The 13,139-nt window shown below is 39.8% G+C and overlaps 1 protein-coding gene across 1 annotated transcript in view; it reads right to left on the bottom strand.

The window, feature by feature from the left end:
- The window catches only part of LOC101855442 (solute carrier family 13 member 5), a gene marked incomplete at its 3' end in the record, with an annotated part of 25,747 nt that extends 13,206 nt beyond the window's left edge, over positions 1–12,541 (bottom strand). Inside the window, 5 exon segments of the mRNA XM_013086859.1 lie at positions 3,077–3,204; positions 4,151–4,266; positions 8,691–8,840; positions 9,487–9,614; positions 11,025–12,541. Coding sequence (XP_012942313.1) covers positions 3,077–3,204; positions 4,151–4,266; positions 8,691–8,840; positions 9,487–9,603 — 511 coding nt within the window.
- Between the last annotated feature and the right edge of the window lie 598 nt (positions 12,542–13,139).

Raw genomic sequence — 13,139 nt, 5'->3', positions numbered from 1 at the left:
TATTATGAAACGTTCTGTAGGCCGACTGATAACATTCTAAAAGATTATTTACTTCAAGGTGTGCTGTTAATTGAGATTGAACTGCTTTTTCTAAGATTTTAGCCAAAAATCGTAGGTTAGAGACCGGCCTATAGTTTTTAAACTCATTAGGGGATAACGACTGTTTCTTTAGTAGAGGTGTAACAACGGCGTGCTTAAAACACAAAGGCACTGTTTCTGAAAGGAGTGAATCATTAATAATAGCTGTTACAACATCAATAACAACATCAAGATGGTTGATTAATAAAGGTGTCGGGACAGGGTCAAGGCAGCAGGACTTCGGTGGTGATAACAGTATGATCTCTTTCACTGAGTCCTGTGAAACAGGATTAAAATTACATAGAAGGTCCCCGTAGAACTCCTGGAATTCAGGTGCAGATGAACCGCGTGTATCTAATGTGTCTCTTATAGTAGCAATTTTTTCCGCAAAGAATGTTCCACGGTTGTTTGCTAGCTCTCCTGAGGGAGAAGCACAAGGAATAGAAGCAGATTTAGATTTTCCACAAAGAGAATGAACAAGGCGAAAGAGACTTAGAAGTTTTTGACTTTGATACCATGTTATTGTAAAAGGAACGTTTCGCTACGATTATGAGTTCTTTGACTTTTCTGTGAAGTTGTCTGTATATGTCCCTGTGCACAGTGAGTCTTTGAGCCCGCCATCTCCTCTCTGCTTGACGTCGCTCCGCTTTGCCTGCCTTTATCTCCAGCGTCATCCACGGCGCCGACGGTCGATCTGAAAGAGTTCTGGATCTGAATGGGGCGTGTGGGTCAAAAACACCCCTCGCCATGGTGTTATAACTATCTGCCTTGTTTACACATGACATGACTTTGATGGCATCGCGCTGCAAATCCGCGGAGAATTGGTCATCGTTGATATTCTTTAAGTTTCTACTCTTGACAGAGCGCTTCGTAGGGCCCGGCTTTTTAATATCCAATTCGAACGGCACAGCAAAGTGATCCGATAAAACCTTATCTGTGACAACAATGTCGACAATAGTTTTTACATTGTTGGTGGCGACCCAGTCGAGTATGTGACCCCTCTGATGAGTTGGATAGTTGACTACCTGTTTGAGTCCCCTGGTGGTCAGAACATTTTTCATGTCATTTGCGAATTCATTTGATTGGGAGTCAAAGTGGATGTTAAAGTCGCCGAGTAGTATTAGTTTGTGTTTCTTGGTAATGTGAGTGTCGAACAAGTCTTGGATATCGTTAAAAAATTCATGGGCACTACACCTGTTTTTCGACGTATAAGGGGGACGGTAAATACATAGAAATGTGATTCGATGACTATTGACCAAAAGCTCAGATTTTGAGCACTCGAAGCTGGAGTAATCGGTGAGGCAGTAGGACTTACATAACATCCCATTTCTAGCAATGACACATATACCTCCACCTCGACCTGTCAGTCGTGTAAAAGACGCAGCTGAAAATCCTAAGAAAATCTTGCAGAAGAACGCTGTCAACACATGAAGTCAACTAGATCTAGATCTAGATCTAGATCTAGGTTTCCGTTAAGAATGCGAGATCAATGTTAATTTCCGAGATTAGATCGTTGAGAAGCACAGTTTTGTTACGAACTGACTGTGCATTAAGCAGAAGTACTTTAAATCTTTTTGAAAACATCCGTTCTTCTATAGAGGTGTTCACTGGGAACAAGTTGTTAAGTGTCACTGATCCACGAATCTTACGTTGGTCTTGCTTGGTGGAATTAGTTACTTTAACATCGATTTGCCTTTGTTTTCTTGTACCTGCTCTATGACCTCTTTTGTATTTTTTACTCGTGTATTACACGGGCATGGTGACTTTCTTATTCCAAGAAGTGACAAATGTTTCAACACGGTATCTGAAACAGCACATTGACGCAGTTGGTTCACGCGTGTCAGTTAATCCTTGAGGTACACAATTCTTGTTGGGTAGCGTTCTTCTCTATCAACACACAACAACCTAGAGTCACAATAAAAACCACAGGAAAAAAGAGGAAAAGGCAATTGTAAACATTGTTGATAAGGACACACTCTGTCACGGGAGCCAAGAATATACGTTGGGCTGTATGGTGTTGTGAGTACAGATCCTTTGCCATGCAATATAGGTTGAAAATGGCTACGGCGATCGTTGCGATCTTCGACTCCAAACTAAAATTCTTCAATTTTGAATTCATTTCGACACAGAAATTCATGATTTATATATCACAGAAACCACGGTGAATAGAAGCAAAATGACAACATTTCCAAGGATAATCCAAAGCAGTGGAATAGAGAAATTGCTCAAAAACTGCGGAGCAAATTGTAACTGCAGCCGGCTAGGTGCAGAACACAACTCACATATTTGAATTTAAACACAATATTTCTCCGACACTTGCAAACTATACCACAGATTAAGAAACTGAAATGGAAAAAAAAATCAAAATTTGGGGCTATCTGGCCTGTCGACCAGCTGTACAGTAGAAAAAGCTACACCATAAAAAGCAGAAGTAAAACAAACAGAGCAACAAAAGGACTAGCTAGAAATATAACAACAACAAATTATGCTATCACAGCAACCAAAATAACAGTAACCATAGAACAAGCAAGTTTTGTAATCGACAAACCGTCAGACAGCCAGCTGTCTTAATGTACTGGGGCCAAAAAACTTAAAATTTGTTCTTTGAATTACAGTTTCTTAATCTGGGTTATCGGTTGCATGTGCTCAAGGAATACCTTGTCAGAATTAAAACCCTAAATGTTGAAAGAAACAAGAAAATGATGTATAAAAATTGGGTACAATTGTTAATAAAAATAATGAAACACATTTATCTCCTAAAAAAACCCAACTACTTTCAGGGTTTAGAACAGTTGAACATCTTGCCGACAAAACACGGGTACCTACTGTATCCAAAACAACAATGTAATTGACAACTGCTGGCACGTACTACTATCAGAGCAGCAATGTAATAGACAACTTATGGTGCCTGCTGTAACCGAAACAACAATATAATCGACAGCTTCAGGTGCCTACTGTAACTATAGCAACAACGTAATCGACAACTGCGAGTACCTACTGGAGTTCTTCCCCTTCCTCATCTGATCTAGGACGGCTGTGATGATGGGAACCATCATGGCGGTAGTTCCGGTGTTGGAGATCCACATGGACAGGAACCAGGTGGCTAACATCATACCAAGCATCAACCTGGGGATATAATATGGCAAGGGGGTGAGAGGAGAGGGAGAGGGAAGTAAGATGGAGGGGGAGCGAGGGAAGAAGGGGTGGAAAAGAAGGGGGGAGAGGGATATAGGAGGTGGATAAAGGAGGTGAGATGGAGAGAAGAGGGGAATGGAGGAGAGAGGAAGAGAGAGGAGGGGAAGAAGGGATAAGAGGGAGAAGGAGGAGAGGGGGTGGAGCAAGGGAGGGGGGGAGTGTGGTGTATTGTTCCTATATGACCTGTGGAACACTATCTCCAGCCAAGAAGTCGTAAAGGATTCCTATAGTGAGAGTGCAACCGAAAGTGACAAGTATTAGTGCACATGTACTTAATTTGGCTGCACTGTTAAGTAATATAGAAAGTAGAAAAATATAATACTTTGGTCGTACAAAACGTCACCAGACCACAATGGAGGAAATGTTCGAAGGCAAGAATTGGAGCACAAGGGTTAAAGGTGAACAAAGTATAATGTGGACCAACACCATCAAAGCATGGTCTAGCCTAAACATGACAAGATGCACAGGGAGCAGATAGCGACCGAAAAGAATGATGTGTCATTCCCCGTCAACCTCTGAGCCCGAGATAACACCTCCAGGTATTCCAGGCACTGTTGTCTACTCACTTGACTCGGTGTTTTTGGAAATGAGCCTAAGATCTTAAGTCCCAAATCTTGCATAAACCTCCTGTGTTTGAGGGGGAGGGGTATTGCCCTGAGAGGTCTAGACGTTTATTCATTCCGTCATCCATACGAGCTACCCAGTTATTATCATCTGTGCGAAAATATCGTTATTACCTCTCCATCTTTTCTTTGTATGTTACTCTCTAATAATACCCCTAATCTTTGGCACGTATACTATGACCTGTTCGTGTTACAAGTGTCGTAAAATACTTACTTAAACTAATAACCATTAACTTGCAGTTCACTCGACTCACCACTTCGGCTCTGTGCCTACGAGGAGCAGAATCTTGAGCGCGATTCTTTTGTGAAGGTTCCAGTACTCTAGGCTGATGGCCATGCAGAGACCACCCGTGAATAGCAGGGTCATGTTCTGTGGAAATCCGTGAGGAAAACATACGGTACATACGTGCTTCTGTCATTTGGTAGTTATGTGTTTTTGTTATTTTGTAGATATGTGCTTTTGTCAATATATAGCTACGTGTTTTGTCATTTTGCAGGTAAGTGGTTTTTGTCTTTTCGAAATGACCTTTGTGTAGTCACTAGCTTCAGGCACGTCACGGCGCAGTTTTCTTTGGTTCTGGAGTCAACAAATGGACAGGTCAGACAGTACAGTGGGTCATTCCCCGCACAGCTGATAGTGACGTGCCCATTTCTTTGCACATTTTTGCACTATTTTATTTTCGTTACTTTTTTCATTTACAAAAATCCCAGTCACTCTTAGAAGTCGGTAAGATAAGAAAGTGAAGGAAGGCCAAAAATATTAAAGTGACTTTGCAATAATTTCCTTTTTTTCACTGAGCGCTTCCGAAGCAAAATATCATTTATTAAGTACGTTTTTGTTTTCAGAAACAGAAGACATCGTCTTGCAGCTTGACGTCCATTTCTGATTTGGCTTTGCGGAGAGCTCCCCCACCGATGTAACGACGGATTTAAACAACGGTCTGCTGACACTATTTAATAGTCGGCCAGCTGTTTACATGTACTAAGTAGAAAATTTAGGTTAAAAAATATTGCAATTTCGTAACGTATTTTACCGATTGTATGTGTTCCGGAAATAGTTGGTCAGATTTTTGGGGGGCCTACACACCCTCTCCATAGCTGCCCCCATCCCGTGAAGACTGGGAAAAAGACCACTTGGAAATGTGTATAAAGTTATTTTCGTCTAAGATAAGCCCATCTTATTATAATTTACTTGGGACAGGGCTTAAAATTACTGTATACCGAGATTTTTCTTTATCGCAACGTTTGGCGGTTTTTAAAGAATTCCGTGAATGCGAGTAATTAGACAAATGTTAAAAGAGGCTATAGAGCAATACAGCACAACTATCGTAACTCTGGTTGTTCAAATGTTTTAGGAGAAGCAAAAAAAGAACTGATTTTTCACTACTATAATAGTTAGATCTATCAACAAAATCTGGAATTTCAGTTTTAAAATATCTCCCCCCCCCCCCCCAAAAAAAAAAAAGAAAACTCGAACGACTTAGATTTTTGCCAGTACATGCCCCTTCTTAGTGCCCTAGAATATGTTGGGGTTTTTGTTTTTATTTGTTTGTTTGTTTGTTGCAGTTGTCGTTTGTGAAGGGGGTTGTTTGTATATTTTCAAGGATTTTTCACAAAAACCACCCATTTACGATAGTTATGCTGTTTCCCCGCGACAAGATCACTAGGCAACTCAAATCCCGAATTTTAAACTTACTACGAAAGGGGCAAAATGCGAAGAAAAAAAGGACCGCGCAAAAAAGTGTGGTGTACAGTAGCTATCTATCAAGAAACAACTTGTTGGTGGAAACAGGGAAAGGACAAGGCCCCAGCGAGATGCGGGGAGGGTCAAAAGTAGGAACTCGGTTACCTCTTTCATCACCGACGTAGATCCCAAGGCCAGACATTTTGTTCTCAGTTTTCGAAGGATTCCACACATTTAGATGTGCTAGAAAAACAGGCTCTTATCAATAATGTCATGTCTTTGAATCAAATACGTTTTCATATTCAAGATGACTTTTGGCGTTTGTATGGCCAATAAGACCATGCACCTTGTACGCTATTACAAACATATGATCAGAACAGCAATTTTTTTGTATCAAGCAAACCAAGCGAGGTTAACACAAACTCGCTTACGACAACAGGATGTTAACTTCAACATGGAGGCCAAGTTTTCTATATAATTATTTTGATATGATTCGTATCAAATTTTTTAGCCATAATTTAATATTTTCGAAGTTGTCCGCCTTAAACAAAACAAAACAGGATGTGTTTAGAGCACATTGTCAGAGAACAAGTTGGCTCGGCTCCCTGCTTGGGCTACATACTACTATATAAATATACAACGAATAAATTGGTTTGGACATAATCTGTCAAGACTACCTACAGACAGCATAGCAGCAAGAACATACTACCAGAGGTCAGATGGATAGAGAGGAAAAGGCAGACCCAGGAAAAGATGGAAAGGGGGGGTGGGTTGGAGTGGAGCGGTCAGAGAAACATTTAATTAGATATTAACAACATTATGGCCATGCAACAGACGATACAACAAACAAGAGAAAGAGGTTTGCTTCTCTACTTCACACCAAAAGACAACAAAGGCCGGGAATAGTAACCAGAAATCCCTTTTTCTTGTTTCGTCTATAGCAATGTTTGTTAGTTGGTTTTTTCTTTTAGTCAGCCACCAATTTTGCAACCTTTAACAGAGCTGAAACTCTCTTACCACCTGCCTACATTTATATCCAAGCGGGTTATTAAACAACCATTGTCACTTCCAGGATGATTCCTACTGCCCACCAAAACTTCTAAACTGCCCATTATAGTGCGGTTAAAAATTCGTATCGCAACTTATCCTGAAATATCTCTTTAGCGAGTAAATCAATGTCACCCATACTTTGCATTGCAGTTTGTATCAATTTGTCTTAATAATTGAGGCAAAATTTTTAAAAATTGTCTTCCTAAATCTGTATAAAGTACTACAAATCTCTGTCACGCGAAAAAAGGGATTTTTTACAGCACTTCCAGCTTCTCACACTTATTTTTCATACACGCATATAATTACGATGAAGGTCACAGCTCACCAAAGACCCGTTTTAGTAGCAAAACTTGTTACAAAAAAATAGTTTCATAGTGAATACTCTTTTGGCACTAAAAGTTTTCAAAACATGCGTTCAATAAGCATAATGTCGCGATTAGAAAAACAATGACAGACTTGCTTGTCAAAAGCGACATTGCCCTAGCTGTAAACATTTTAAAATCGGTAGAAAACACCCACTTGGTTTTTTTAAAACTAACATTTATTAAGGAATTTTTCTAAAATACACCTAGTAGGTGTTTACAACAATTTTTGATCTGTTAAGACAAGTTAATACAAGTCATTGTGCAAAAGTCGAAAAGTTTATATTCGGTAGTTTAGATTTTAGAAAAGATTGCACCACGGATTTTTTACCGCACTTTTACAGTGGTTGATATCGCCCAGGTTGCAAGCAGTGATCTATACCAATACAGCTTCTGTAAGTCCATTGACTGAGCTGGCGTACGATTTCACTGTTCACTCCACTTTGATTGACGTCATAATATTTGGCAATAGCGATAGACTTGCATTGTACCATAATATCCTAGATCGTACATTTTGATACATTTCCGTTTCACTATGGTACGCACCACCTTGCTCATGGGGCTCGGGGTGCCGTGCACACTCAACGTTAAATGCGAGATTGTTGATTTGCCTTTCATTTGGGCGGAAAGGTGTGGATGATCGTGCACGTGCTTTACAGCGAAAGTTTTTTTTTAAAGAGAGATAAAGAGCAAAGAGCGGCGGGCATGACAGGACGCGGTCAAGAAGTACACGTCTATGGCAATAGCTGTGGGTAATACCCTAACCTATAAATAAAATTTAGCTTTCCTTTTATATATAAATCGTTATAGTTCATTGTAAATTATGTAACTATTGGTGCCGGTCGTGTACGTTCGTTGATGTCTGTGTCTATAGATCAAATAAAACATACCAAAAGTTGCATAAGATAAATTGTCTGCTTAGTGTAAAACTCCACAGTGAACTATCTTAAAAAGTGATGTATGACCGTGTACTATACTAGGTAGTTCTGTGCTACTGTTATTTTGATCCAGATTAAACAAGATAAAAAGAAATTTGAAAAAAAAAATTATTAAGTTTAAAACAACGGGATTTTGTTCAAGACAACACAAGTCATCTGGTCAGATAAGAACTACAACGCGTTCGTAACACATAAGAAGAAGCTTTGACCTCATCCAGTATACAACCATAACGTGTTCAATGTGGGTTCTTTTTTTTTTAGTCGTTTCTTTAAATAACAGCATTATTTTTGTGTCCATGGGCTGAACAATTAGAAGGCCTTGTCCTATAAAGTTAAACAGGATTACCACCACAAAAAAAACGCGTACAACAGTACTTGCCATGCAGAAGTAGTTTTTTTACCTTTGTCTTTTCCCTACTTACTGCTTTCTTTACTGTCTTACGTTTACTGGAAAGATAAAAGGCAAACGAGGCAGATGTAGACCCGGAGAAATTTATTTGAAAAACCTAAACAGACGATGAAGGGGACGTGGGGAATTTTTAGAGCAACTGAGCGGATAAATAAATGGAGAGCAAGGGTCGGCAATATGGGTTTCAGATCTTGCACTTTATGGTAATGACTGCTTATTGCATATTATAGTTACGTATCATTTAGCCGCTAGATGTGTAGTGACGTTTATGTAGTCACTACTTCTGTGCTTATGTTCATATAGCCACTAGCTGTGTACTCACGTTCATGTAGCCACTAGCTGTATACTTACGTTCATGTAGTAAGAAGCAGTAAGTTCGGATGGCATGATTTCAAACAGGGGAAATAACGCCACTGGAATAAGGGCGGTAACTCCGACAGGAAGAGCTTCAGTGACCCAATAGACAGCCATCATGAGTACAACAAAGGCACACTTCGACGCCTGTGGATCAAAAGTTTGAGAGCACAGAATTAGACAATCAAAAAGGTAGACATTATTTGGTAGAACAGAATTTTTCTTCTTCTTCTTCTTCTTCTTCTTCTTCTTCTTCTTCTTCTTCTTCTTCTTCTCTGGTACTTTCATGACCAAATCTGAGTCAAATTGCTCAAACAAACGAACAATCTTATTCTTCATATTTCTGTGGCGACCTGTCTGAACTGGTTACGACCAACTCGGGCAGAGTGAGACGTATTGTCCAAGCAAGCATACAAACTCAGTGAATCAAACTTCCATGACCCAGAAACGAAGTCTGTTGTGTGTTCATCGCCGAAGTGTCTTACTACTACGCCTAATCATTATGCCTAATCGTTGTCTAACCACAACGCCGAATCATATTGCCTAATCATTGTCTAACCACTTAACTACGTAACTACGTCTAACCACTATGCCTAACTATTGTTTAACGACTACGCCTAACCATGACGTCTAACCATGACGTGCAACCTTTACGTCCACTTTAACCATGTAGTCTAACAATGACGTCCAACCATTACGTCCTCGTCTGTGACGTTTAACCATGACGTCTAACCACGACGCCGAGGACGCCATAAAATATAACCGTCAAAAACAAAGGGACGCAACTACATACGGAAGTTCCAATGCAGAGTGGGAGTGGCAGTAACAGCAGAGGGGTCAGGACCAGGATGATGACGTTACGCGCTCCCCAGATCACATGACGTATTGGGAGCCTGGTGGAGTCGCCCATCTTTGCAACGTCTGTGAAGAAGAAAACACGAGAGATGTCAGAGTTGGCCAGATTTCAAACGCCCCACTCTGTCAAGTCGCTTCCGAGAACAGGTGCAAAATAGGCAAAAATACATTCTTTTATCCCACAACACCCACCCCCCTACCCATCCTTAAAAAGACCTTTTTGAACCTTTCTCCTCCAACTCTCATTCTTATACTTCTTACAGCAATTTTTTATGAATTTTTTCCTGAGGTAGTATTCAAGTTGGCAAAACATCCGTGAAAATCGACATTCCAGACACTAAAAATCTATTGGACATATAAAAGAATTCAATTTTAACTATTACATCTTCTCTTCATTCTTTGAAAATTTCATGAAGATTGAATTAAAAATTCAAAAAAGTATAGAGAAAAATTGCGTTTTGAGAAAACGGCCGCAATAAAATATTGACTTTATGAGGAAATGGTGGTGACAAACATGCCCGGTATGGGTAAAAATACGGCTTTTGAGGGTTTATTAAGAGATGGAATAGTAAATGCTGTAGGAGAGGCTGAGGAAGCTAAAAATGCGTACAACTCAAATTCCATAATTTTTAACCGAATCTGGACTTTGGGATATTTAAACTGTTGGACTTGTTTGATTTTGTCGTCTTTACTAATGAGATTACAAATAGGATTTGCTGCTTTTTTTTTAGTTATTGCTATGCATTCTGTTTTCTTTATATTCAACAATAATCCTTTACGTTCACTTTCTGTTACAACAGTATTTAGAAGTAGAAGTGATTGAAGGTCCTTTTCTGAGTCTGCTTTTAAAACTGTGTCATCGGCATATCTGATGTTATTAATATTTTTCTATGTTTCTAAGGATTGTTTCTCTGTATTGTGTATACAAGGATCAAAATTATGGTTCTATTGTTGATGCTGTTGTTGTAGTTTTTGCTGTTAGTGTTGTCGTTACTTTGTTGTTGTTGTTCTTGTTGTTGTTGTTGCTTCTGTTGTTGTTGTTGTTGTTTTTGTTGTTGTTGTTGTTGTTGTTGTTGTTGTTGCTGTCGTTGTTGTTGTTACTGTTGTTGTTACTGTTGTTGTTTTTAATATCAATGTTGTTGTTGTTGTTGTTGATGTTGTTGTTGTTGTTGTTGTTGTTGTTGTTGTTGTTGTTGTTGTTGTTGTTGTTGTTGTTGTTGTTGTTGTGATGATGATGATGATGATGATATATGATGATGATGATGATGATGATGATGATGATGATGATGATGATGATGATGATGATGATGATGATGATGATGATGATGATGATGATGATGATGATGATGATGATGATGATATCTCGGACCATTCAACTTTAAATCTATTATTTTCAAGCATGTTGTTAATATGAACAAGTAACAAGTTACAGATCTAATAGTGAAAAGAAAGTAGAGACGGAACATATTTTCTTACCTGTACAAAATACCTTCCTTAGAAAATAGAATATAAATAATGCACTTTCTTTTGGGTTTTTTATGTTTCCCTTAAAGTATGATTGTTACTTCTGTTTCGTTTGTTTCCATTTATTAATAATTTTTAAAAATCAATATATCTTTCAAAATGTTATGAATATTTCAGCAGTTTGGATAATTTTTCTTATTGGCTGTTTGGAACAGAGGGCAATGAACGTCCGATTGTGCTGGCTGATTGTTGTGAGTGTGCTGGCTGTCTTCTGTGCGTGCTCGCTGTCAAGTTTTTGCACTCGTGCTGTCTTCCTGTCTGCCTGGATGTCCTCGCCCCACTGACCAACTCTCAGACCAGGCACTCTTGGAAGGAAGCAGATAGTCACGTGACCGTCCAACTTGCCAGCAGCAACAAGTGGGTCGTTCGACCTTCCAGATTGTCATCTGCTTAACCTTTTGACTGCTGTGTTCACAGATCAATTGCTTGGATTTTCCAAAACTGGTTCACAGCTGTTTGTTTCTACTTCTAGCCTATATATACAGTTTAGAAGATGGAATTGCTTTTACAGTAGATTGTTCTTAATTTAAATGAACTATTTTATGGTTTTGTTTTAATCTCTCTTGAACAAACATTCTGCCTTGTCTGTACATACGTAGATGGAAACGTCTCAGCAATATAGGGGTTTAAAAGTCGGAAAAAAGACAAGACGAGAACAAAGAGACTGCTGGAAGCTCATCGACTGGTGGAAGGAATGGAGGCAGTTTCTGCTGTCTTTTCACACGCCATTCTCTGACCTTTCGGGTCTCTGTCTGTTCGTGTCTATAAATACAGTGGAGTCCGCTTAAATTGAACACAGTCAATCTGAAAATAATGGTTACCTGAAAGAAAATGAACTTTAAGATTTTTCTCTCTTTTTTTGAGTAAACTATATACAAACCGAAATGTTCCTATTTTTAAACCGAAAAGAATCTCCAGATTTTTTGTCGCCTAAATCTTCACAAGAAGCCCTCAAGTGATGCAGACCATCAAGTCGTACGCGCTTCAAAAAAGCAAAACAAGAGAAAAAGACAAGAGAGTGCACGAGTGTCGAATGTTGGCCTGGACACTATGCACGCCTGTTGCATGACCTTCGGTCGTTGGTCATGGTCTATTTTCTTTGCAAAGTAAGTTCACATAGGCCCTATACGTAACCTCCACTCTTCTTTATTAGCTTTCTTTTTCGTGTCCATGCTGTACCCATCTGCAGTCTGATGCCACCTTACCACTTTCCTTTTGGTCTTCCTCTGGATCTTTTTCCAGCTCTTGGTCTCTATTCAGTGCATCGTTTTTTTTCATCTGATGTTGTCTCCCACTTTGCAGATGTTACCAGCCCATTACCATTTCTAAGTGAGTATATATTTGAGGACGTCTGCCACTCCTGTTTCCTCTCGTATCTGTGTGTGATTTATTTTTTTCCTGAATTTTTATGCCCAGCATTTTACGCCCTATCGCTCTTTGTGTTGCGCTTATTTTTTTTATTTTTTTTTGGTGGTATTTCTGATAGAGGGTGCGGTGGCGGAGCTCTTAGTGCGCTCGTCTCCGAAGCGGAAAGTCCGGGTTCGAGCCTCGGTTCGGACACTGATTTTTTTGCTCCCTCCTGCCCACCAAGCAGTAATGGGTACTTGACTTCGAGTTGGGGAAGTAACGGCGGCGTGGAAAGGAACTGGCCACCGTACCACAATGTGCCGAAGGCCCAGGAATTTGTCTCACTAACAAGGCAATCCCCAATGTCCGGATCGGATGCGGGAACAACTTTTTACATGTATTCCTGGTTATTGGCCAGGTCTGACACCCATAGCTAATTACTGGGACACTTTACTGATTGAAGACTTAGACTTGTCTTTTTAGTGACATCATCAGATTTTGATCTATAAATGTTTCCCTTTGCCTTCCAAAGCAATTCCAAGCCACACGCAACCTTCAGTTCACCGAAGCTTTTGTTCTCTCCTCCAGACATGATATTATTGTTCGTCCCAAATATTCCTGGGTGTGCGTGTGTGTGCGTGTGTGTGTGTGTGTGCGTGCGTGCGTATGCGTGCACGCGCGCGCGTGTGTGTGTGCGCGTGTGTGTGTGTGTGTGTGTGT

The sequence above is a fragment of the Aplysia californica genome, unplaced genomic scaffold (genome assembly GCF_000002075.1).
Source record: "Aplysia californica isolate F4 #8 unplaced genomic scaffold, AplCal3.0 scaffold00514, whole genome shotgun sequence".
NCBI lineage: Eukaryota > Metazoa > Mollusca > Gastropoda > Aplysiida > Aplysiidae > Aplysia > Aplysia californica.
The sequence above is the reverse complement of the archived record's forward strand: the minus strand, read 5'-3'. Positions and strand labels throughout refer to the sequence as shown.